The sequence below is a fragment of the Cherax quadricarinatus genome, chromosome 52 (assembly GCF_038502225.1).
Source record: "Cherax quadricarinatus isolate ZL_2023a chromosome 52, ASM3850222v1, whole genome shotgun sequence".
Taxonomy (NCBI): Eukaryota; Metazoa; Arthropoda; class Malacostraca; order Decapoda; family Parastacidae; genus Cherax; species Cherax quadricarinatus.
This window is the reverse complement of record NC_091343.1, coordinates 20,412,178-20,440,160: the sequence shown is the minus strand read 5'-3', so window position 1 is coordinate 20,440,160 and position 27,983 is coordinate 20,412,178. Positions and strand designations below refer to the sequence as shown.

At 40.0% G+C, this 27,983-nt stretch overlaps 1 protein-coding gene across 6 annotated transcripts in view; it reads left to right on the top strand.

The window, feature by feature from the left end:
* The window catches only part of LOC128696839 (uncharacterized), a 189,792-nt gene extending 178,185 nt beyond the window's left edge, over positions 1 to 11,607 (top strand). For all 6 annotated transcript variants that reach the window (XM_053788226.2, XM_053788230.2, XM_053788233.2 and 3 more), the window contains one exon: positions 1,239 to 11,607. In XM_053788226.2, coding sequence (XP_053644201.1) covers positions 1,239 to 1,874 — 636 coding nt within the window. In that variant the 3' untranslated portion in view covers positions 1,875 to 11,607. The remainder of the gene's footprint in view (positions 1 to 1,238) is intronic.
* Positions 11,608 to 27,983: the final 16,376 nt, after the last annotated feature.

Below are 27,983 nucleotides of genomic sequence, written 5' to 3'. Positions count from 1 at the left end.
CTTGTTTAACTCACTCCAAAATTTTTTTTTAGTTTCATTAAAATTTCTTGACAGTGCCTCTCCCACTCTATCATCTGCTCTCCTTTTGCACTCTCTCACCACTCTCTTTACCTTTCTTTTACTCTCCATATACTCTGCTTTTCTTATAACACTTCTGCTTTGTAAAAACCTCTCATAAGCTACCTTTTTCTCTTTTATCACACCCTTTACTTCATCATTCCACCAATCACTCTTCTTTCCTCCTGCCCCCACCCTCCTATAACCACAAACTTCTGCCCCACATTCTAATACTGCATTTTTAAAACTATTCCATCCCTCTTCAACCCCCCCACTACTCATCTTTGCACTAGCCCACCTTTCAGCCAATAGTCGCTTATATCTCACCCAAACTTCCTCCTCCCTTAGTTTATACACTTTCACCTCCCTCTTACTTGTTGTTGCCACCTTCCTCTTTTCCCATCTACCTTACTCTAACTGTAGCTACAACTAAATAATGATCCGATGTATCAGTTGCCCCTCTATAAACATGTACATCCTGGAGCCTACCCATCAACCTTTTATCCACCAATACATAATCTAATAAACTACTTTCATTACGTGCTACATCATACCTTGTATATTTATTTATCCTCTTTTTTCATAAAATATGTATTACTTATTACCAAATCTCTTTCTACACATGGTAGGAAAAGAGGGACTATAAATGTATTAATTCAAGGATTATGTGGAGTAAAATAAAGATTGGATGTGAAAAGTGGGTTATAATAAGCGTGTATGCACCTGGAGAAGGGAGAACTGTAGAGGAGAGAGAGAGATTTTGGGAAATGTTGAGTGAATGCGTGGGGAGTTTTGAATCAAGTGTGAGAGTAATGGTGGTTGGGGATTTCAGTGCTAAAGTGGGTAAAAATGTTATGGAGGGAGTAGTAGGTAAATTTGGGGTGCCAGGGGTAAATGTAAATGGGGAGCCTTTAATTGAGCTATGTGTAGAAAGAGATACGAATATAGATACTAAATAATCACTTGTAAGTGTTGCATAATCTTAAATGATACATATATATCATGATTTATGTACAGTAACAACTAGTGTGAAAAAAAGTACATTATTTTTTTAATTTAGTAATTAAATACAACAATTAGAACAGCAGAAAATTAAAGAAATTTCTCTGTTTGTTGATTGTCTGATTTTTGTTTTTAAGCTTTTGATGTGAACTCTTGTTGTAAGTCTTTGTTTCTTGCAGGTAAACAAACAAGGGCGTGCTGAGCGCTCTGCACTGAAGGAACGTTCCATGTGGGAGGAATCCCGAGCCCAGGAGTTGATCCAACGGGTTCTTAGCAAAGAGCTCTCTCTTACCGCAGCAGCAGTCAGACTTGGTGTAGATACCAACACCTTCTTTGCACATCTCACAGATCATGGCAAGAACAAGAGTCGTGTGGCTCTCCTCCTGGGTACAGACACTAACAACTCTGATAGCTCCTTCAATATGAATACAAATACCAATCACAGTGAAGATTCAAACTCTGCTAATGCATCCTCAGTTGATCTTGTGGGTGAAGATTCTAATCCTCCTGATAATGGTGGTGGGCAAGCAAGTGATGACAGCAACATGGAGAGCCTATCAGAAAATGCACAGATTGAATCAGAAGTTAATGGAGAAAAAGATGATGCCGAAGAACCTTTAATTATTGATGATGCTGCTGATAACCAAACCAGATCCACAGAGCAGCAAATTCTTGGACTACAGGAAATGAGTACAGATGAAGGGGTAGAGGGGCAAATGGTGGAGGACCAACAGGAAACCACCCAGCAGTCCATGGAAACCTTCCAGTCCATAGTTGAGGATGATTCCAACAATTTGTATGCTGATGCCTCGTAAATTATGCACTGAAGTATTTTGCCTTCAGACTCAAAGCAACCTGGCACAAATATCTTTATAGTTTATTCTTGATTTAAAGTGTTTTAAGTGTGAGCTTTAAGGTCAAATGTGGTTATAGAGCAAATACAGCTCAACTATTTAAAACCTGAAATTGTGTTGGAAGGATTAAAGTAGCTTCCTCAACATCATACTTAAAGATGTGTAAATCTGAGGGCTATTGGATATCTGTGTTGGAATTCTGCATGACAAAAGGCATTTGTTAACCAAAAGTTATACAGAAGGAATGAGAGGATGTGAGCAAAAGTGTGTTTTTTATTAGATGTGTTGCTACTAGTTTGTTGAGTGTTTATCAAAGTGTTTGACTGTTGGAAAGTACTTTAGAATAGATTAATGCAAAGTTTATGTGTTGTTTATTAAGGTAGGGCTCAAAATGTGACTAGATAAAGCTCAGAGGCATTATCCTCACGCCATAGAGTTTGTTATGGTACAAGTAATGGTACAAGGCTAGACGATTTTTGAATGGATTTTATGTTTAATCTGATAAAACAAAACTAGTTTTACAAGAGAGACCTAGATAGAAACTTGGTCCTGTCTTTTACCATCAAAGTAAGTTGATGAAATATGTTAATAAAGGTAGAGTCAGGCCAAATTATAGTTTTACAGTTCTAACTGGGTAATTCAACTGAAGATGTGTTGAAGTGCCATGAGTTTCATTACCAGGTCATAGTGTATAAAGTGATGGTCATTGATGTGCAATTTAATTGTGATTCTGTGAGAAGCTTGTGGAATGACACAGTATTTGACCTGATTCTGTAATCATGTTATTTTCATTCATTTTATATATATATATATATATATTTATGAAAACTTCTTGCAAAGAACTGGCTTTGAACTCTCTTTGGAGTCTTTATGCACTAGAAAGAGTATTTCACAACACCAATATGCTATTTCTTCATCATTTTGTGCTTATTTTACATGAATTCTGCACTTTAAGTGATGCTGCTAGCATTGAGCAGCTAATGCAACATGCCTTTGACAGTTAGGTCAAAGATTGTGGCAATTTTAACTTAATATACGAACCCCAAAGATTCGCCTAGAGGATGAATGTCCTAACGGGCCATGTAATGGTTCGTGCCTTATATAAGGAAGCCAATTATTATTATATTAATGGAAGGAATTTTTATACCAGTGTTTACTATAGCTGGTAACTATAATAGGATATTTTTCAAACTTTTAGAATGTAAAGTATAATGTGGTAGATAGCAAACATGAGAGAGAGAGAAAAGCGATGTGTCTTGTTTTTTAGTAATTTAGTGTTTAATAGTACCTTCATGGTTCTTTGCTGTTGAGAGGTTCAAACATAAATATACCCATCCAAATTATTCTTGACAATGGCATTTATTCTTCCTTATTGATTGACAAGACTGCTATTAAGCTGTTAACCAAATTTTTTCTACGCTTGGTTCAGCAAGTTACTGAGCTTGTAAATTTTTTCCTCCCTTCATTTATATTCAGAAATCTGTAGTATTCATGCAGGTTCCTGTTATTCTAGCGCATAGAGTATGGAAAGGCATCAGTGAGGGCAGTTATTTGGGGCTATTTACCATGGACCAAGTTCTCTTTGTTACGTCAAGGAAAGTGGCCACCATGGTAAATGTAGCTTTTGTAAAAATTCAAGTTTACCATATGTTCTGAATAGCATATTTTTACTGGGAATTAAGTGTTTTACTGGTCCCATAGTTTAAGACTTACCAAGCATGGGGTTGCATGTATGCACTGTGTTTGTAGTTGTACAGTCATCCTTGTTGTTTCTATGTTGACTTGTATTGTTACCACTTTGCTACTTGAGCTCATGAGACCAAGAAATCTTTTTAATTCTTCATTTAGACATTTTTGCTGCTGCTGCTGCTGTCAGTGTAGCTGACATTCCAAGGCAAGGGGTATTTATGCTTTCTTTGAAGACTTCAGTCCTTCAAGGGGGAAGGAGGTGCCTGGATGTTGGTGAAGGGTTCGTGATTCAAGAAATTGGAACTATCTTCCCCTTCCTTGGATCAAACCTGATTACCTCCCATTCCCCAGGCACTGTATAACCCCTATGGGTTTAGTGTTTCCCCATGAATATATTAATCATAATTTGATGGCTTGGATCAAGTCTTAACATTGGTCATGGGGCAATATTGGCCATATTAAAAGACTTCACAGAGAAATGTAAGAATGCCTATGTCGGATATATTGCAGTTGGCAGAAGAAATACATAATGATGCTGTGCTAATCAGTTAGTTGATAAAACATAAGGGGTTTTATTCTATTGTGTCTCATAATATTAACTAACAATTCAGTAATAATGAATTTCATTTAAAACTGTTAGGTTCTACAATTCTGCCTTAAAAGTTCTTGTTCATCATGTTCCTGTATTATATTTAAAATTGATTTAATATTATATACTGTATATATATATATATATATATCACTCACACGGTGTGTGTGTGTGTGTGTGCATATTTCCATGCCTGAGTTATGTTTTGTATACTAGTTCAAGGACGACCATTTATGCAAAAGGAAATTTCGTTGGTTATGACTATATATATATCATTAAAGTGTAATTTTAAACCCCAGCATTTCTTAATTCCAAAGAAATAAAAATTGAATATGTATTTCCTTTTTTTTTTTGTAGTATTAGAGTAGTTTGGTTTAATTGCTCATTATAAATAGCTTGTTTGATGCTAGATGCATTCTTTGGAGTAGAGTTATTGTAAATGATTATTGGTATGAACTGAAAGTGTGATGCTTTGCAGGTGGATTAATCAATAACAAACCCAGGAGTTGGTAAACCGAGTGCTTGCTTGCGTTGGATTATTTTGTAATTAACCACTGGTATCCAGGGAAGTAAGGAAGAGCTTGTAGAAGGCTAGTCTGCTGTGAAGCAGACAACAAATTGTTTAGGAAGGCAAGCTCTTCAGTGTGTAAGTGTTCTGTGGATGGTGTACTGGTTGATGATATGTACAAGTACACTTGACCAGTTGTGTAAACTTTTTCAGCCCCAATGATTATTAAACTCTTGTACTTCTTTGTACTTTGTAGGTTCTAGTTAATGTTTGCAATTGTTTTGTATCCAGACTTTTCTCTCCATACTGAAAGGTTCGTTGTGATAGTTATGCCTGGTGCGTACAAATGGAAAATTTCTCTGCTATTTGAGCATGTTATGTGTTGTGTATAGGTTTCTTATTCAGAGTTTTGTTTTGTGTGTGATTCTGTATTAATGGAATTATTTACTGGTGCAGTGACATTGCCTGTCTTTGTGAACCAAGTACTTCTAAGTTTTTATAAAATTATATGAAGTATTCTTTCTAGCAATACTTACTGTAAACCATTTTAAGGAAAATATGAGAATGTTTAACCTTTTGTATCTTCTTTTTCTTCCTCAATCTGGCAATACAGATATAAATCAGGATTCAGTCTGTTATAATATTGTTTGTATGAATACACTTCATTATTAAGGAAATTTGGATGTTGACAAAGAAGCTGTCCATAATTTAGCCTTCAGTCAGTATTTTATTTACTCTCCGAAGTGGCCTTAAACCAGGCGTGTGAGATGCAAGACACACCAAAGCACGTTCCAGAAAACACAGCAACGAGCCTTCTCTCTCCTACTACATACTTCTGTAGTGATAAATGTAAGATGCTTCATTTAATGTGCGGCACAGACCACTCTTCATTTAGACCTAGCTATTTCCATAAGGCCTTGGAATTTATTTCTAAAGGAATATTTAAATAAGCTGTATGGAACATTCTAAGTCTAAAACCAGTGGTCTTGGTGAATATATATATATTTTTTTCTGTTATATGGTAAGTCAATGTTCATACACTTCAAAATGCCTTGTTCCTTAGGGTGCCTTAAAGCATATTGTATATTACTATTTTTTTTAACAAACTGGGACACCTTGAGGTAAACAATGGGTAATTAAGGCCTAATTAGCCATTAATGTATGTATAACATTTAATCACAAGATAGGAAGTGGATCACATAGTCACTAATTCTAACATTCTTAGGTAATTTTCAGATTTCTCAAATTTATCAACTGTGAACTCTCAACCAAAGTATTAATTTTAAATTTTCATGTACTAGCCTTATCAGTTAGTGTGGCAAGTATTATAAACTTCATTTCAGTGAATGTAGCTATGCATACACATGTACATGTGTGTTCGCACACACACATGCACATGTACATGCATGTGCACACGCACACATACGTACATATATTCAAAATACTCAGAGGAAGTGATAGGGTAGACAGACAGGCTGTTTGAGAGGTAAGAAACAGGCACTTGGGGACATGGAAGGTAAAGGCACAGATGAGCTATTGGGATGTCAGGGAATATTTCTTCAATCCCACAGTGGGTAGGAAGTGGAATGATCTTGAGATTGTAAAGGCAAGCTCCATATATTGTTTTAAGAGCAGGCACAATAGTGCCCGTGGGAGTAGGAGGAAGTGAATCTGGCAAGTTGAGGGGTGGGGCCAGGAGCTAGGACTCAAACCCTGAAACCACATATTGGTAATACACATCATCCTAATCTGCTCTGCCCTATTTAAATGCCCAGACCACCTCAACAACCCCACTGTCTTCTGCCCTCTACTTAATACCTCTCATAATTCCAACACCATATTTGCATAGTGTTCACACCACACATTGCTCTTAAACATGTCTACACTTCCTTGATCCTTTTCATTGCAAAGTTTAATGCCCATTCCTTATGCCTATATAAAAGTGCTGGTGCCACTATGGTACAGTACATTCCTATTTTTTCTTCTTCCTCCATAAATATACTTTTCTCCACAGATGCCTTAACACTCCACCAACCTTTTCCCATTCATCTATTCTAGGGTTCACTTCATCTTTCATAGACCTATTAGCAGACAGATCAACCCCCAAATATCTAAATACATTCACTTCATCCATACTTCCTCCTTCCCATCTAATACCCAATTTTTTATTGCTTCAACTTTTTGTTAATCTCATACCTTGCTCTTTTCTGTGTTTACTTTTAATTTTCTTCTTTTGCACACCCAAACTTATCCACGAACTTTTGTAACTTCTCTTCAGAATTTTCCCAAAGAACTATGTCAGTGGGAAAGATCAAGTATGACAACTACTGCTTCAAATCAGATTCATTATCATTTAATCCCATACCTCTCCCAACACCCTAGCATTACTTCTTTTACAATCCCATCTACAACCAGGGTGACATCATACAACTCTGCCTAAGGCCTGCTTATATTGAAAAATTATCCCCTTCTCTCCTATACCCTAACCTTAGCCTCACTCTCCTCATGCAGTTACTGCTTTTAGCAATGTACTACATTATCCAATCATTTGCAACATCTGCCACACTATGCCTTTTATAAATCCATAAGTGTGACACTCTCTCTCTTACCCTTATCTAAGTTTTTTTTTTTTTTTTTCAACAAGTCGGTCGTCTCCCACCGAGGCAGTGTGACCCAAAAAAGAAAGAAAATCCCCAAAAAGAAAATACTTTCATCATCATTCAACACTTTCACCACACTCACACATTATCACTGCTTTTGCAGAGGTGCTCAGAATACAACAGTTTAGAAGCATATACGTATAAAGATACACAACATATCCCTCCAAACTGCCAATATCCCAAACCCCTCCTTTAAAGTGCAGGCATTGTACTTCCCATTTCCAGGACTCAAGTCCGACTATATGAAAATAACCGGTTTCCCTGAATCCCTTCACTAAATATTACCCTGCTCACACTCCAACAGATCGTCAGGTCCCAAGTATCATTCGTCTCCATTCACTCCTATCTAACACGCTCATGCACGCTTGCTGGAAGTCCAAGCCCCTCGCCCACAAAACCTCCTTTACCCCCTCTTTCCAACCCTTTCGAGGACGACCCCTACCCCTCTTTCCTTCCCCTATAGATTTATATGCTTTCCATGTCATTCTACTTTGATCCATTCTCTCTAAATGACCAAACCACCTCAACAACCCCTCTTCTGCCCTCTGACTAATGCTTTTATTAACTCCACACCTTCTCCTAATTTCCACACTCCGAATTTTCTGCATAATATTTACACCACACATTGCCCTTAGACAGGACATCTCCACTGCCTCCAACCGTCTCCTCGCTGCTGCATTTACCACCCAAGCTTCACATCCATATAAGAGTGTTGGTACTACTATACTTTCATACATTCCCTTCTTTGCCTCCATAGATAACGTTTTTTGACTCCACATATACCTCAACGCACCACTCACCTTTTTTCCCTCATCAATTCTATGATTAACCTCATCCTTCATAAATCCATCCGCCGACACGTCAACTCCCAAGTATCTGAAAACATTCACTTCTTCCATACTCCTCCTCCCCAATTTGATATCCATTTTTTCTTTATCTAAATCATTTGATACCCTCATCACCTTACTCTTTTCTATGTTCACTTTCAACTTTCTACCTTTACACACATTCTCAAACTCGTCCACTAACCTTTGCAATTTTTCTTTAGAATCTCCCATAAGCACAGTATCATCAGCAAAAAGTAACTGTGTCAATTCCCATTTTGAATTTGATTCCCCATAATTTAATCCCACCCCTCTCCCGAACACCCTAGCATTTACTTCCTTTACAACCCCATCTATAAATATATTAAACAACCATGGTGACATTACACATCCCTGTCTAAGACCTACTTTTACCGGGAAGTATTCTCCCTCTCTTCTACACACCCTAACCTGAGCCTCACTCTCCTCATAAAAGCTTATCTAAGTATTGTTAATAATTAATCTACACATTCCCTACCTTTCCCAAAGCCTTATTTTTGCTCTGCAATCTTACTTTCCATGTTACCCCTAAGTCATCCAATATTATTATTGTACACTTCGCTCGGTATACTCAACACTCTTATTACCCTATACTTCTTATGCTGTCTTGTCCCCTTTTCTCTTATATGAAGGAACCATGCATGCTCTCTGCTAATCTTTAGTTAACTTTCATGCTTATATTTAATAAATACACCAAGCACTCACTCAGTGTCTCCCTATCCCTTTAATAATCTCAGTCTTATTCCCTTCTTTCCAAGTTGCTTTCTTCCCCTTTCATTCATATGATGGTCATCTCCCACTAAAGTACTGCAACCCAAAAAAAAAGTAAAAATATACAGATATACATACACACAAAGATATATACTGTATAAAGGAATAACCCCAAGATTAAGAAAATAGTGTAGCTATATTTGGTCTAGCAAGAGGCCCTCTTGTCTGAAGAGGGTTGTCTTTAGCTAGACTGAAAATATGTACTATTTTCTTATTGATCAATACAGGTCATTCCTATTGATTATCCATATGGTCAGTGTATGTTTTTTTTTCAAGTCTATGCATACATACATGCGTACATACATTCACACATACATTCACAAACACATGCTATATTTAATAAGCCAAGTCAGTCATACAAGCTGATCTTTATTCAAAGTTATTGTTTTAATATGGTTTATTCCATGGTATGTAATGAATATTAATGTGAATAAACAGTATGGAACTTTTGCACTAGAACTAATTTGCTATCCCAGAGTTATATTTATTTTTGCTATAATGCAGCAAAAAACAAAAACACTCGAGTATTACTAAAATTATTGTATTTCTTAGACAGGGAATAAAACTAAAATTAGACTGACCTTAAATTGGTTATGATTTTTAAGCTATGCTGCATTATGTAAATTTTAGTAAAGTTAGACTGCCAAGTTGGCTTAGTGAAAAATTTGTATACCATTTTAATTTACATTTATAAGTTTTATTACCTAAGATAAATTTGTCTTAAAACTTACTTTTGGGCCATTTTGTATTGTTTGACTTAAATGGTTTATTAGGCACATTATATATTCTAAGAAAACTCATGGGTTTGCATGATCATGGGAATGTTTAAGTAACTACTTTGAGAAACAGGAACATGACAAGTAATGCTTTGACTCTTTCATTAGGCAAAAATAAAATTGTATTAATTGGGAAATGCTACTCATCAGGGTCATATGCATGGAGAACGGGAAACAGTCATGCTTGACTCAATAAAAAAGAAGGGTAGGTCCAGTTCGTTGTATCACGAGCCCTTAACCAGGATCAATCCCCTCCTCCCTCTTGAAGAGACAAATCACTTATGGATCCACTCAGCTCAGGTCAGAATCCAGCTTGGCCTGCGCTTGAGCCAGGGGCTGAGTAAACACCATACATATTGGGAGATCAGGAAAAGCACAAAATGGTTACATCTGCCATTTGAATTCCACACTGCGAAATTAATTAAAGATTGGCTTGTCACATTAAAATTGCATACAACTAGTTCAGAGCTCAAAAATCCCCAAGAGAGCCTCACACAATGTGTCAAATGCCTTGTCCCTGCCACTTAGTTCTGCAGGACCTATTTGGACTTAAGAGTTTTTTTGTGAATATAGGAACACATCAGTAAAATTACTCATGTGCCGATTTTGTAATCATTAGGTGAAATTAGTATTTTCAACCTAGCTATTACAGCATTATTGGTACTCATAGTTAAAGCAGATTGAGAATGGTTGTTTTCCAAGATACTCAAAGCTACAACATCCCTAATGTTGTGATAGGTGCGATTTCTCTCTATCTTAGGATCTGGATTAGCCATGTGCTGATGCCATTTTTTATTAACATCATAGTGGGAGGCATTCAAAGTGCAGATGTAGTGTTTAAACTGAAAAAAAAAATATACCATAATGAAGCTGTTTTTTAACCTGATGGAAGAGTCAATGAAAATATAAAAAAGCTTAGGTTCTGCTGTCCTGTTTCCTCAAGTTATTATTTATATATACCTGTATAAATGCATGCATCCATTTATATTTATATATATATATATATATATATATATATATATATATATATATATATATATATATATATATATATATATATATATATATATATATATATATATATATATATATATATATTATATATATATAAATTACTTTGATTGCTTGTATGTACATTATAAAATTATTAGATTGGTATTTTTATGTTTTACCAATGTTTTAGGAGTACAGTATTCAGTATTTTGTAACACTGCTTTGACTAATTTTTTTTTTTTACCACTTATGTGGCTTTAATGGTATGTGTTGAGTTACAGTATTCTGACAGCTAAACAAATGGTCTGATCAAGCTCATTGAATCTTGTGTTGGTTTTTTATTTTATTTTTTATTTTTCGGCAACAATGTGGTGTGACGTAGAGTGAAAGATTAAAAATCGAACATGGAACATTTGACATTGGGTAGTGCAACTTACAACCACTTTGATTTATTTGTTAGATAAGTAATTACGTCATGATGTGCGTAAGTAGTCATTACTTTGACAGGGTACGGCGTGTACGGTCAAGCTGTCTTAAACTCCACCCTCTAACAGTGTAAAAAAGATTAAATCATTTTAATGAGAGTTGTAGCACGAGTAGTATTAAGCCTTTACACCTCAATGTTTACCAAGCCAGTCAGTGTTATCCAGTTAATTGCTCTTAAATTATGGTGTTTCATGTTCGTTTTTTGTGTTTTGACCCTATGAGAAACTGAAACCCTGTATATATATTTTTCTGTGTAACAACCCACTATCATCTATGGGTATAAGGGTCATGTATGTTTATCTTTAGGTTCTTTTGTCAATAATATGTATGCATATAAATATAATAAAATTATAATGAAATTCAGTTTATTAATAAAAACCATAACCTTTCACAAAGATTTTCATAGCCATGTTCTAAGTCTGACCTTGTTATCCTATCTTAACTTCAAGGGAGGTTCCCTTGACTTTTGCTTTCTTGGATCAGACCTAATTGCTTCCCATTGCCCCAGGCTCTGAACCCTATCGGTTTAGCACTCCCCACCCCCCCAGCATGAATATAATAAAGTAAGTAACCTCTCCGTCCATCTCCAGTATGACCTGCAGTCACACACTGGCAAGGACTTTACCCTTCCACACCTTCCCCCCTTCCACCCTTCCTTTTCCCCCATAGCTAACTACAGTAAACCCTCAATTTAACATATTAATAAAAGACGAGAGGGGAGTCATTTAAACTTGAATTCTGGAAATATTTTTTCGTGATTGTAACTAATGGATAATTATCCATTATTATTGCAGCCTGCAATAATAATGGATAATTCTGGAGTTAACAGACTTTATGCATTGTCATAAAAAAATGACATTACTGATTTAACAGGTCTATTAAATCTTCAATAAATTTACCCTGCAGACGACAAGAATAAGGGATAACTATGAAATTAAGACACTCCGTTGCTTATAAGAGTTGTCCACTCGGATTTTGTCCGTTAAATCCAAAATATGTTAAATTGAAGCTTTACTGCATGTGGAGTTTACTGTGGCTGGTTACCCTACCAACAATGACTTTCTCTTCCCTTCAAAGGGGGTTAGTACCTTGGTGACGATTTTAAATCCAAGGAACTAGAGCTACATTCTCCCCTCCATTCAAATCAGATTATCTCCCATTTTCAAGGTACTGTATGACAAGTATAAGGTGTGGGGCTCTTTATCCAAGAAAATAGGTCTACTCTACTTAGATTGAACCTGATTACTAAGAATTTCCAATCAATAATTATTTCCATTTTTGCTTCACTGAATGACTACCACTTAAATTTAATACTTTTTGTGAATAGAAATGCTCATACCCTTGAGTAAGATGCCTGCTCTCTCTTTTCACCTAGCAGCCCCCTCAAGGAAGGCTCCTTGACGCTGGTGAGGGGCTCTTGATCTAGGGAATTGGATCTGTGCTCCAGTTCCCTGAATTAAGCCTGAATGCCTTCCATCCCCCCATAGGCGCTGTATAATCCTACGGGTTTAGTGCTTCCCCCTTGATTATAATAATAATAATAATTCACCTAGCAGTAAGTAGGTACCTGGGTGTTAGTTGACTGGTGTGGGTCACATCCTGGGATAATATTAACCTATGTTGCCTGAAATGCTTTCATAATAAAGGGCATTCTGTATAATGTTACTGATGTCAGCTATGGTCTGTACAAGTTGTATCATGTACTTGTAGAAATAAAGATTATTAGTATTATTATTTGTCAGAAAACAGGACAAGTGTTTCCCGATTGACCTGCAGCTGGAGCATTTGGTCATCTGACCGAGGCCTTTCACTGGCTTACCAGTGTTATAACCATTTTTCTAGGGTTAGATATAGGTGTGGGGTTTTTTAAACAAGTCCCCTCAAGGAAGGTTCCTTGATGTTGGTGAGGGGCTCTTGATTTAGGGAATTGGATCTGTGCTCCAGTTCCCCAAATTAAGCCTGAATGCCTTCCACATCCCCCCCCCCCCAGGCGCTGTATAATCCTCCGGGTTTAGCGCTTCCCCCTTGATTGTAATAATAATAATTTTTAAACAAGTAATGGCCTTCCCTTCCCTTGGATCAAATCTGATTATCATTTCCCCAAAGGCTGCTTAACCCCTAAGGATTTAGTTCTCTTCCATGAATATAATATTAATTTGTTCTTTGAAGATGTTCTAAGTGTTATTAATTCAGGATACCCTAACACTAAATAATGACTTATTCTGGCATACTTTCCTCTGGTACTGAATGATTTAGAAGGGTTTGTTGAATTGGTTTATGAATATATTATAATAACAGGGTTGAGGTGGTTTGAGCATGTAGATTATTATTACATTCATGGAGCACTAATCCCACAGGGGTCATACAGTGCCTCGGAATGGGAGACACTCAGGCTTGATTCCCTCAAGGGAGGTTCCTTAGATGCTGGTGAGGGGCTCTTGGTCTAGGAAATTGGATCTCTGCTCCAATTCTCTGAATTAGGCCTGAATGCCTTCCATTCCCCCTTCCCCTCAAGGAAGGTTCCTTGATGTTGGTGAGGGGCTCTTGATTTAGGGAATTGGATCTGTGCTCCAGTTCCCCGAATTAAGCCTGAATGCCTTCCACATCCCCCCCCCAGGCGCTGTATAATCCTCCGGGTTTAGCGCTTCCCCCTTGATTATAATAATAATAATCCATTCCCCCCTTCCTCCCCACAGTTGCTGTATAATCCCTATGGGTTTAGCGCTCCCCTAAGGTAAAAGCATATTTCAGGCTTGGTTCAAGAAATTAAAGAACTGGTCAGTTCCTTAGATCAAGATCCCCTCACTAACATCAAGGAACCTTTGAGGGGTTGAACATGCAGAGAGGTGAAGAGTGAGGGTAGGGATTGCCCCAGTAATGGCTGGTGGGAGGGAGTCAAAACTTTTAAAGCTTGAGCACCCAACAGGCTTGTGTTAGTGTGTTAGGAGTGCAACGGAGACAATTGGTTTTTAATGGATGTGTTAAAAACAAGTAAGTATAATCAAAGTAACTTACATGAAGGGATATGAAAAAGACCTGGAAAGCCCTATCTGAAATTCTAGGAACTAAAAAGATATCCAAAAACAAAACAATCAAATTAACAAAATCAGACAAACCCCTACTCCCACCAACTTAAACAGCAGACAGACTCAATGTTTTCTTCTCCACCATAGGAAAGAATCTAGTGAGCAAAATCCCAAGCTCAGACACCCGTCCAGACTATTCCTAGCTCCAACTAACCCAACATAAGACTCGTTCATCATCAACACCCTTAAAAACAAGGCAAGAGACATAAACAACTTGCCAACTTTCATGTATAAAATAACCTCACAAGTACTGTCACCAATTACTGCAACACTTTTTAACAAATCCATTGAATCCTCCACCTTCCCAGAAATTCTCAGAATAGTTGGGGGTCACTCCGATACACTAAGAAGGTGACCAAGCAGACTTGAATAACTATAGACCAATATCTAACTTACCACCGCTATCTAAAATCTTTGAAAAATTAATTCATAGACAGATATAGTCCTACCTCGTCTCACACAACATATTAAACCCCTGTCAGTTTGGATTCAGGAATAATTAAAGCACAAATGATGCTATTATACACATGCTAGAACTAATATATACCGCTCTTGAGAAGAAAGAAGTCCTGCTGGGAATCTTCACTGATTTACGTAAAGCTTTTGATACAGTCGACCATGAATTGCTGCACATTAAATTAACACACTACGGTATAAGAGGGAACTCTATCGACTACCTAAAGTCATACCTTAGTAACGGAAGCCAATATATGTACACAAATGGTGCTAACTCTTCCACTCAACCAATCACAGTAGGTGTCCCACAGGGAAGTGTCCTTGGCCCACTCCTCTTTCTCATTTACATCAATGACCTATCAAATGCATCACAGTCATATTATTTGCAGATGACACTACATACGTCTTCTCTCACCCAAACCGTGTCATACTCGCCAACACAGTCAATGCCGAATTGCAGAAAATATCTACCTGGATGATTAATAAACTTACCCTAAATACTGACAAAACCTATTTCATTCAGTTTGGAACCAGAGCTGCAAATATTCCACTTAACATAACGCTAAACGGATCACCCATCACAAGACTCACAGAGGGAAAATTCCTAGGACTCCACCTTGACAGTAGCATCAAATTCCAGACACGTATACAACAAATTTCCAAGAAAATCTCTAAGACAGTAGGCATACTATCGTGTAGTGATACTGCTCCTGTGGGGAGCAGCAGCAGGATAATACTGCACCACCTCTCGGGGCCCTTAACAACAACAACAGTTTGGTTTGTGTCATGGGCGCCAACACTTGGTGTGTGATTCTCTTCTCTTCTACTATCCCTATATTAGTGATGCAGATTACATGGTGAGTTTAAATATGTGGCCTGTAGTTATAACTTTTCTCTTGACATATGCAAGACATCACCATCCCTGTAGAAGCCATTATTAGATGTACTAGTCATTATATTTTGTTGTTGCAGAAGTACTATGAAGATTCTATGTTCAATAAAGCCTAGAGATAAGGCCTGTGTTTCTATCACAACAATTTATTGAACATAGAATCCTGGGCTACCTGGTGGTGATCCTGCGCTAGACTACATCACAACATGGAGCGTTTATTGAAACCTGAGAGACTAGACTGTGACCCCAGCTTATCAACGGCTGCTCAGGAATGGAAACACTGGTTTAAGACTTTCGAAAACTTCTTGGGAGCCCTTCCTAAAACAGATCTAGATAAACTAAGTCTGCTCATCAATTTTGTGTCACCTAAGATATATGAGGCTATTTCTGAGTGTAATACCTACGAAGATGCTATCAAAACCCTCAAGTCTCAGTATATTAAACCTACAAATGAAATCTTTGCACGCTATCGCCTTGCAACTCGCCGCCAGCAGATTGATGAATCCTTAGAGGAATACTTTCAAGCACTGAAAATTTTAGGTAAGGACTGTCACTTCCAAGCAGTGACAGCTGCTCAGTATTGTGAAGAGTCCATCAGGGATGCTTTTATCAGTGGCCTGCAATCACCAATAATAAGGCAGCGTTTATTGGAGAATAAAACTCTCGACTTAGCCGCTGCCTTTGACCAGGCAAGAGCTCTAGATTCAGCCCAGAAGAATTCTGAAGTATACAGTACCACTCAGCCTTCTCGAGTGGTAAGTGCTGCAATTCCTGACCAAGACTCTTACAATGAAGTTACTGTGGAACCTGCCTCAGTGACAGCAGCAGCAGGTACGGTGTGTTTCTTTTGTGGTTTTTCAAGACATCCACGTCCAAAGTGTCCTGCTCGTGAAGCAATGTGCCGTAAATGCCACAAGAAAGGTCACTTTGCTAAAGTATGTCGTGCTAATGCATCAACAAGAGCTAGTGCCTCCACACATTCCAGTGATCATGCGACACTAGCAACAGTGACTTCTGCGGCTACTCCAAATTCACTGTCAAAGGCAGTTGTGAAAGTATTCATCAAAGGAACAGAAGTAGATGGTCTTATTGATAGTGGCAGCTCAGAGAGTTTCATCAATCTTGACTTAGTTAAACGCCACTCCTTGACTGTACATCACTCATCAGGTACCGTTTCCATGGCATCAACATCTCTCTCTATTCAGACCTTAGGGTTTTGTAAGGTAAATCTCAGAGTTAATGGAAAGGATTATCAAGATGTACATTTAGCTATTCTGCCACAACTGTGCTCTGATGTTATCCTTGGTCAGGACTTTCAGAAGCTGCATGGTAGTGTCACCTTAACATATGGAGGTGAACTGCCTCCTCTTGTTGTCTGTGGACTTAGCACTTTAAGGGTAGACCCACCAAAGCTGTTTGCAAATCTTACCGCGGATTGCCATCCTATATCAGCTAAGTCACGCCGCTATTCTTATGAGGATCGGATGTTCATTGAGAAAGAAACTCAGAGGCTGCTGAAGGAGGGTATTATAGAACCGAGTAATTCCCCTTGGCGTGCACAGGTTGTTGTTGTTAAAGATGATTATAGGAAACGGAGACTGGCTATCGATTACTCTGAGACAATCAACAAATTTACACTTCTTGATGGGTACCCTCTACCTCGAATTGATGATACAGTGAACAAAATTGCTCAGTACTATGTGTTTAGCACAATTGATCTACAGAGTGCCTATCATCAAGTCCCTATAAGGAATGAAGATAAACCATACACAGCATTTCAGGCTAGTGATGGCCTGTATCAGTTTACCAGAGTCCCTTTTGGAGTCACCAATGGGGTAGCCTGCTTCCAACGAATTATGGATTCACTCATTCAGGAAGAGCAACTCATGGGAACTTATGCGTATTTAGATAATGTTACCATTTGTGGCAAGACCCAGGAGGAACATGATGCAAACCTTGATAAGTTTTTGGAAGCCGCCAAGAAGAAAAATATCAGTTACAATGAGGAAAAGTGCACTTTTTCAACTAAAAGGCTTAGCATCCTTGGTTATGTAGTGGAAGGAGGTTCAATATTCCCAGACCCTGAACGACTACGACCTCTACGGGAACTTCCAATGCCTCAAGACAAAAAGTCACTCCGAAGAACTCTTGGTCTCTTTGCTTATTACTCACAATGGATCTACAACTATTCAAGTAAAGTCCGCCCATTGAGTGCTACCACATTTCCTGTGACAAAGGAAGCAGAAGCCGCTTTCCATACTCTCAAACAAGACATTGAAAACTCAGTAGTTCAAGCCATTGATGAATCCCTACCATTCGAAGTGGAAACGGATGCATCTGACATTGCCATTGCTGCAGTCTTGTCTCAGGCAGGACGACCAGTAGCCTTCTTTTCGAGAACTTTTCAAGGATCAGAGAAATGTTACGCTGCTGTAGAAAAGGAAGCCCAGGCCATCATAGAAGCAGTTCGCCACTGGAGGCATTATTTAACTGGTAGACATTTCACCATAAGGACTGACCAACGGTCCGTGATGTACATGTTCGACAAGAAGCACAAAAGTAGGATAAAGAATGACAAAATATTACGCTGGAGGATGGAACTATCGTGTTATGACTTTGATATTCTGTACCGACCGGGTCAAGAGAACATCTCACCTGATGCATTCTCTAGGTCCCACTGTGGAGCAGCATGTCATGATTTACAATCACTCTCAGCTCTCCACAAGGCTTTGTGTCACCCAGGAGTTACACGCCTGTACCATTTTGTCAAATCAAAGAACATGCCCTACTCAGTGGAAGATGTGCGACAAGTGATCAGAGCATGCAGAGTATGTGCAGAGTGCAAGCCAAACTTTCATCAGCCAGAGAAGACTCATCTCATAAAATCCACCCAGCCTTTCGAGAGACTGAATATAGATTTCAAAGGACCTCTACCAAGCACAAATCAGAATAGGTATTTCCTTAACATAGTAGATGAATATTCAAGGTTTCCCTTTGTATTCCCCTGTGCAAATATGACTGCTTCAACTGTTATTAGTTGTCTTTCACAGTTGTTCTCTATTTTTGGTATGCCAGCTTATATCCATTCAGACAGGGGATCCTCGTTCATGAGTAACGAACTTCAGGAGTTTTTGTCTAGCAAAGGTATTGCCTGCAGCAGAACAACAAGCTACAACCCTCAAGGCAATGGTCAAGTGGAGCGGTTCAATGGTACTATATGGAAGGCAGTTACAATGACATTGAAGTCGCGCAATCTACCTGTTCAACACTGGCAAACTGTCCTACCTGATGCTCTTCACTCTATTAGATCATTGCTGTGCACAGCTACTAATGCAACCCCTCATGAAAGACTCCTCAACTATTCACGTCGTTCTTCTACGGGAGCCTCCGTGCCCACTTGGTTATGTCATCCTGGACCCGTTCTCCTGAAGAGTCACCGTAGGATGAACAAGACGGATCCTTTAGTGGAAGAGGTAGAGCTCCTGCAAGCTAATCCACATTATGCCCACATTCGCTACCAAAATGGTGAAGAGACTACAGTATCTACAAGACATTTAGCCCCAGTTGAAATCCCCATTAGTGTGGAATCTCAAGATACACCAATAGATGTGAAAGATGCTTCGTTTTCTCCTGGAAAGCCCCTTGAGACTACCCCTACGGAAATAGAGGATTCTGCTCCAGCAGTTAGTCAAACCCCGCTGGAAAATATTGAACCTGGTGAAGAGGCTCAAGGGCTACGAAGGTCGGGACGTGTACGTCGCCCACCTAACAGTTTGGGAGATTACTGTCTCTGATATTTTAGAAGGGGGAGATTGTAGTGATACTGCTCCTGTGGGGAGCAGCAGCAGGATAATACTGCACCACCTCTCGGGGCCCTTAACAACAACAACAGTTTGGTTTGTGTCATGGGCGCCAACACTTGGTGTGTGATTCTCTTCTCTTCTACTATCCCTATATTAGTGATGCAGATTACATGGTGAGTTTAAATATGTGGCCTGTAGTTATAACTTTTCTCTTGACATATGCAAGACATCACCATCCCTGTAGAAGCCATTATTAGATGTACTAGTCATTATATTTTGTTGTTGCAGAAGTACTATGAAGATTCTATGTTCAATAAAGCCTAGAGATAAGGCCTGTGTTTCGATCACAACAGTTGTCAATCTTAATGTTAAATTGCGCAACACCTGCTCTGCTACCAAACATAATATAGTAGGTTTTGACAATGTTAAGTGTAAGTTTATTGGCTGTCATCCAAGTAGATATTTTGAGCAGCTCCTCGTTAACAATGGTGTTGAGGGTGGCAAGATTAGGGTGGGAGATGGCATAAGTCGTGTCGTCAGCAAAGAGAATGGGTTTCAGGTGTTGGGATATGTTTGGAAGATCACTGATGTAAATGAGGAAGAGCAGGGGTCCAAGGACACTTCCCTGCGGAACTCCAGTATCAAGTGGCCGTATTGATGAGGCTGTGTCTTTAATGGTGACATACTGATACCTATTAGAAAGGTAGGATTTAAAGTATGCAAGTGCATGGCCTCTTATACCATAGTCAAGTTTGAGTAGGATGCCGTGGTCTACTGTGTCAAACGCTTTTCTTAGGTCAATAAAAATTCCTAGCGGATATTCCTTATAAAAGAAACATTATCTGTTTATAAATTCAAGTCTCTTCTCAAAAATCACTTACTCACCCACAACCAAATAAATACTGAATAATTGTATCTTATAAATTGTATATCTTAAATGTTTCTCATAATTGTATCACAGAAATATTTAACCTGAGACCCAATCAAACTTTGTTATTTTTTAATTACATTACCTAACATAATACTCCATTCTACTGAATGTACAGCAATGCATGCAACCATATGACCTGTCTTTGTAATACTCACTACAGCTTAATTGTTATCTGTTTACAATAATGTTTAGGAATGCTTAGTTAATCTTAAGTTAATTTTAAGCCTGCTCATAATGCTCTGCATACAAGGGGCTTTGGCAAGCTGCACTAATTGTATTCTTTTGTACTTTTCTGTATCATGTTCAAATTAATAAATAAAAAATAAATAAAATAAATAGACCCTGTGAGATACACGTATTCGTATATACAGTAAGCTCTCTTCAAAAGCTCTATATAGACCCTATAAGATACACGGATTCGTATATACAGTAAGAACCGGGATTCGATCCTGGGCACAAGTCAGCGTGCCTCGTTGTGCTCCGGGTTTTCTCGTGTTTTCACGGTCGCTCTTACGTGCTAGAACTTTAATTTGTGTCATCAATCCTATACGATACATCTCTCTAGCGCCTGGAACCAATCTTGGGCGGAAAACATTATATACTGAGTCAAAAAAGGAGAATTAGTGTGCACTACCTAGCAGAGTTTACTGCCAGAGGAGAATCATAGGCCTGTGTCCTGGAGTTTACCTGGAGAGAGTTTCGGGGGTCAACGCCCCCGCGGCCCGGTCTGTGACCAGGCCTCCTGGTGGATCAGCGCCTGATCAACCAGGCTGTTGCTGCTGGCTGCACGCAAACCAATGTACGAGCCACAGCCCGGCTGATCAGGAACTGTCCCGTGTGAAAAAAATAATAATAATTGAACTTTGTGTCAGAGGAAAGAAAGTCTCCCTGATAACATTGAGTATACATAGTGTATAGTGTATACTACAGTGGCTCCCTAGTATATTGATGATAAAGGCTAAAGTGTCATTTGAAAACAGGTGAATTTGTAAATGAAGTGATAAGCCTATAGAGGCAGGTGCCAGAAGTCGCCAGAAACTTACCACAGGTCAGCTGTTTTTAATAATCTTCTTGGCCTGCTAGTTTACTCGCATATAATCTAGTGATACCAGTGAATAGCAGAATACAGTGTTGTAGTAGCAACTAACCAGTATTATAATGGTACTTAGTGGAGTGGAGTGACTTTCATTAGTTTCTTTTTTCTTGAAATACCAGACGTATACTGTGAATTTCATATAACCTGTAGTTACCAGCGGTCGCAATATACACTACGAGAAGCAATTATTACTACAGAAAAAGCGTCCTTCCTCCAAAATTTCCACCAGTCAACTATAGTGATAATATAGCATTTATTGTGGTGGAGACGGAAAAAAAAATAGAAAAGCTAGATACAGCGATTGATAAACAAGGGTTGATGTCGACCGTTCGTCATTGTAGGAGTTGCCAGCAGTCACCGGTTTCTTCAATACGCAAGTTATACTTTTGTATCAATCAAATCACATATTACTCGGGTAGATAATTTCCAGTAGATCCTTCATGTGTTAGCTCAAATCACCGACCAGTATGTTTTAAATAAGTGACCCACTGATCAGATCAGATCGACTGGTCCGAACCCTTGACTGGTCCGAACCCTTGACTGGTCCGAACCCTTGACTGGTTTCAAACGGTTTCGTTGGACAATAAAGCAGACTGTAAACGGATGGGGTTGTAGGCGCCCTTATAAACACAAACATTAAATATAAATTAGGAACGTGCACGGTAAGCTGTCCAATATACAAAAACAGTTAGAAACAGAAATACAAATAGCTAGAGTTTCATTTAAGGAGGTTATTAATAGAATATTCAAGAGGTTGCTAGTAGAATTGCAGTAAATCAACCATTCAAATCATTATGAAGCTGTATGTAGTCTGTGGTCAGTCAAACAAACGGGCTTCCACATGGGTAAATTGTCATTTTTGTGGAAATTGGTGTCACGCCCCTTGTGCAGATATCCAAGAACTAGCTACAAGCAGTGTTAAAACAGGGAAGTGTTTTTGGGTATGCCCAAATGAGATAAATCTGTGGACTAAAATCACAAGGGTATTAAAAGAGGACAACATCAAAGCTGCTTTCATAGACAACCTGGAAGCTTTCTACAACAGATGGGAACATAAAAAGTCTGGGCTGAATGGTACTGCCCTTGATACTGGCCATGTAGTCAGAAACTGTAAGGCTGGAGATGAAGTCCTGGTAGTCAGTAAATGTGGGGCTGATAGTGCTGTCCTGGGAGACAGTAATGGTGAAGCGGGAGGTGCTGTCCTGGGAGACAGTAATGGTGAAGCTGGAGGTGCTGTCCTGGGAGACAGTAATGGTGAAGCTGGAGGTGCTGTCCTGGGAGACAGTAATGGTGAAGCTGGAGATGCTGTCCTGGGAGACAGTAATGGTGAAGCTGGAGATTTTGTCCAGGTAGTCGGGAATTATACGCAGGAAGGAATACATATAAATGACCTCATAGGGGACAGGAGCCATAGTAGGGAAACAAGTGTAGTCAAAGATAAGATAAAACCAATATTGCAAACTAGAAATACCGCAGGAAATAACAAACAAGAGGACTCCACTAACAATAGTGAGGATATATTACCAAAAACAACTGGTGGGAGCTCCATTGTTGGTGCTAGGGAGGATAGAAGTAAGACAGGGAAACATGCACCAACAGGGAATACAGTCACAGAAACCCAAGGCAAACGGAAACCAAGCCTGTGCACATACTATGCACTTGGTATCTGCTGGCATGGGAAATCTGGAAAAACAGATGGGACGTGCAACTATGACCACCCTAGAAAATGCCATGCCCATATGACAACAGGAAAATGCAAACTCCCTTCCTGTAAGCTTTTTCACCCTGAACTGTGTACCTCTTCAGTACAGGAAAGACTGTGCTATAACTTAAATTGCCAGGCATACCATCTAAAGGGGACAAAAAGATACAAAACATCCAGGCCATGGGAAAACCTGGGTAGCCACAGCCACTCAAGAGGGAGAGGTTTTTTAGTGCCAGGAAGGAAAAAAAACTGGCAGGAAATGGCAGAAATCGTACACCAAATCCAGTCATTCCTGGAGTGGAACCACAGTCGATGGCCTCCACTCCAAACCAACAGATACAGATACTAATGCCGGAAAAAAAATCCCCCCCCCAGTACCAACAATACCACCAGTCCGATAACATTCTTCTTTGCAAATATACAGGGTCTAAAGCCAGCAACAAACAACAAAATACCTTTCATCCGTGGACTGCTTGCAGAGGCAAAGGCAATGTTCGCGGCTTTCACTGAGACCCACATAAAGGATCATTTGGACAACGAAATATGGATCCCAGGTTACAACCTATACAGATGTGACAGAGTGAACAGGCAAAAAGGGGGGGGGGGGGTGTTGGCCTGTACATTGCAGAGTCACTTGTTTGCACAGAACTGCTTAATGCCTCAAATGATGTAGTGGAAGTTTTAGCAGTAAAGGTCGAGAACCAAAACCTAGTCATTGTGGTAGTCTACAAACCTCCGGATGCAACATCCCAGCAATTCCAGGAACAGCTGTTAAAAATTGACCACTGTCTGGAAAATCTTCCAGCTCCTGCACCCAACATCTTGCTCCTGGGGGATTTCAACTTAAGGCACCTAAAATGGAGGAATATAGCAAATAATATTGTTGCAGTAATAACACCAGGAGGCAGCTCTGATGAAAACTCTCACTCACACGAGCTTTTAAATCTCTGCACAAAATTCAATTTAAACCAGAAAATAATAGAGCCTACTAGACTGGAGAATACACTAGACCTCATCTTCACTAACAATGATGATCTGATAAGAAATGTCACCATATCAAAAACAATATACTCAGATCACAACATAATTGAGGTTCAGACATGTATGCGTGGAGCCCCAGACCGACATAATGAGACTAGTCACGAGGGAGCATTCACCAAATTCAACTTCAATAACAAAAACATAAAGTGGGACCAAGTAAACCAAGTCCTAACCGATATAAGCTGGGAAGATATACTAAGCAGCACAGACCCCAACTTATGCCTAGAACAGATTAACTCGGTGGCACTCGATGTATGCACAAGGCTTATTCCTCTAAGAAAAAGGAGAAGTAGATGTAAAATAGAAAGAGACAGGCGCTCCCTTTACAGGCATTTCCTTCAGCGATACATCACTTGTTTTCTATACAAACAAAATTTTTAAGTGAAACATCGACTGAAATGTGTGTGTGTGTGTGTGTGTGTGTGTGTGTGTGTGTGTGTGTGTACTCACCTAATTGTACTCACCAAATTGTGGTTGCAGGGGTCGAGACTCAGCTCCTGGCCCCACCTCTTCACTGATTGCTACTAGGTCCTCTCCCTCTCTGCTTCCTGAGCTTTGTTATACCTCTTCTTAAAACTATGTATGGTTCCTGCCTCCACTACTTCACTTGCTAGGCTATTCCACTTCCTGATGACTATGACTGAAGAAATACTTCCTAACGTCCCTGTGACTCGTCTGAGTCTTCAGCTTCCAGTTGTGACCCCTTGTTTCTGTGTCCCCTCTCTGGAACATCCTATCTCTGTCCACCTTGTCTATTCCCCGCAGTATCTTGTATGTCGTTATCATGTCTCCCCTGACCCTTCTGTCCTCCAGTGTCATCAGTCCGATTTCCCTCAACCTTTCCTCGTACAACATTACCCTGAGCTCTGGTACTAGCCTTGTTGCAAACCTTTGTACTTTCTCTAACTTCTTGACGTGCTTGACCAGGTGTGGGTTCCAGACTGGTGCTGCATACTCCAGTATGGGCCTAACATACACAGTGTACAGTGTCTTGAACGATTCCTTATTAAGGTATCGGAACGCTATCCTCAGGTTTGCCAGGCGCCTGTATGCTGCAGCAGTTATTTGGTTGTGTGCCTCCGGTGACGTGCTCGGTGTTATGGTCACCCCAAGGTCTTTCTCCCTGAGTGAGGTCTGTAGTCTTTGTCCACCTAGCCTATACTCTGTCTGCGGTCTTCTTTGCCCCTCCCCAATCTTCATGACTTTGCATTTGGCAGGGTTGAATTCGAGAAGCCAGTTTCTGGACCACATGTCCAGCCTGTCCAGGTCTCTCTGCAGTCCTGCCTCATCCTCATCCGATTCAATTCTTCTCATCAGCTTCACATCATCTGCGAATAGGGACACTTCAGAGTCTATTCCTTCCATCATGTCGTTCGCATATATCAAAATTGGCACTGGTCCTAGAACTGACCCCTGTGGGACCCCGCTCGTCACAGGCGCCCACTGTGATACCTCTTCACGTACCATGACTCGTTGTTGCCTCCCTGTCAGGTATTCCCTGATCCATTGCAGTGCCCTCCCTGTTATATGCGCCTGATCCTCTAGCTTCTGCACTAATCTCTTGTGGGGAACTGTGTCAAAGGCCTTCCTGCAGTCTAGGAAAATGCAATCAACCCATCCCTCTCTCTCGTGTCTTACTTCTGTTACCTTGTCATAAAACTCCAGAAGGTTCGTGACACAGGATTTGCCTTCCATGAACCCATGCTGGTTTTCATTTATAATCTTGTTCCGTTCCAGGTGTTCCACCACTCTCCTCCTGATAATCTTCTCCATGACTTTGCACACAATACATGTCAGAGACACAGGTGTGTAGTTTAGTGCCTCATTTCTGTTTCCTTTCTTAAATATGAGGACTACATTTGCTGTCTTCCATTTCTCAGGTAGTTGCCCAGTTTCAAGGGATGTGTTGAAGACTGTGGTTAGGGGCATGCACAGCATCTCTGCTCCTTCTCTAAGGACCCACGGGGAGATGTTGTCCGGTCCCATCGCCTTTGAGGTATCAAGGTCACTTAGCGGCTTCTGCACCTCCTCCTCGGTTGTTCGTATGTCATCCAACACTTGTTGGTATATTCCCTCTTGATGTTCCCTTCTGTGCTGTCTTCCCAGAGCCCTTCCTGTCTCTACTGTAAAAACTTCCTTAAATCTCCTGTTTAGCTCCTCACATACTTCCTGATCATTTCTTGTGAGTTCTCCACCTTCTGTCCTCAGTCTGATCACCTGGTCTTTGACTGTTGTCTTCCTCCTGATGTGGCTATACAACAGTTTCGGGTCAGTCTTGATTTTCGATGCTCTGTTATTTTCATACTATCGCTGGGCCTCCCTCCTTACCTGTGCATACTCATTCCTGGCTCTGCGACTGATCTCCCTATTTTCATGTGTTCTCTGCCTTCTGTACTTTTTCCATTCTCTATTGCACTTTGTTTTTGCCTCCTTGTACCGTCGGGTAAACCAGGGGCTCGTTCTGGTCTTCCCATTGTTTCTGTTGCCCTTGGGAATAAACCTTTCCACTGCCTCCTTGCATTTTGTTGTTACATATTCCATCATTTCATTTACTGGCTTTCCTGCCAGTTCTCTGTCCCACGGAACCTCCTGCAGGAAGTTCCTCAACCCTATGTAGTCCCCTCTTTTATAGTCAGGCTTTTCCCATTCAACTCCTGTTACTCTCTCCACTTGCAACTCTACTATGTATTCAAAGCACAGAACCACGTGGTCACTAGCTCCTAGGGGACTCTAATATATAATGTCCTCAATGTCTGAACTGCCCAGGGTGAACACAAGGTCCAATCTTGCTGGTTCATCCTCCCCTCTCACTTTGGTAGTGTCCTTAACATGTTGGTGCATTAGGTTTTCCAGCACCACATCCAACATCTTGGCTCTCCATGTTTCGGGACCCCCATGTGGCTCCAGGTTTTCCCAGTCAACCTCCCTGTGGTTGAAATCCCCCATAACCAGCAACTTTGCTCTGCTGGAGTGAGCTCTTCTTGCCACCTCAGCTAGTGTGTCCACCATTGCTCTGTGTGTGTGTGTGTGTACTCACCTACTAGTAATCACCTATTTGTGGTTGCAGAGGTCGATTCAAAGCTCCGGCCCCCGCCTTTTCACTGGTCGCTACTAGGTCCTCTCTCCCTGCTCCATGAGCTTTATCATACCTCGTCTTAAAGCTATGTATGGTTCCTGCCTCCACTACATCACTTGCCAGACAATTTCACTTCCTGACGACTCTATGACTGAAAAAAATACTTCCTAATATCCCTTTGACTCATCCGAGTCTTCAACTTCCAGTTGCGACCCCTTGTTTCTGTATCCCATCTCTGGAACATTCTGTCTCTGTCCACCTTATCTATTCCTCACAGTATTGTGTATGTCGTTATCATGTCTCCCCTAACCCTGTGCGTGTGTGTGTGTGTACTCACCTAATTGTGGTTGCAGGGGTCGAGACTTAGCTCAGTGTGTGTGTGTGTGTGTGTACTCACCTATTTGTACTCACCTATTTGTGGTTGCAGGGGTCGAGTCCTAGCTCCTGGCCCCGCCTCTTCACCGGTTGCTACTAGGCCCTCTCTCTCCCCGCTCCATGAGCTTTATCAAACCTCGTCTTAAAACTGTGTATGGTTCCTGCCTCCACTACGTCATTTTCTAGGCTATTCCACTGCCTTACAACTCTGACTGAAGAAATACTTCCTACTATCTCTCTGACTCATTTGTGTCTTCAACTTCCAATTGTGGCC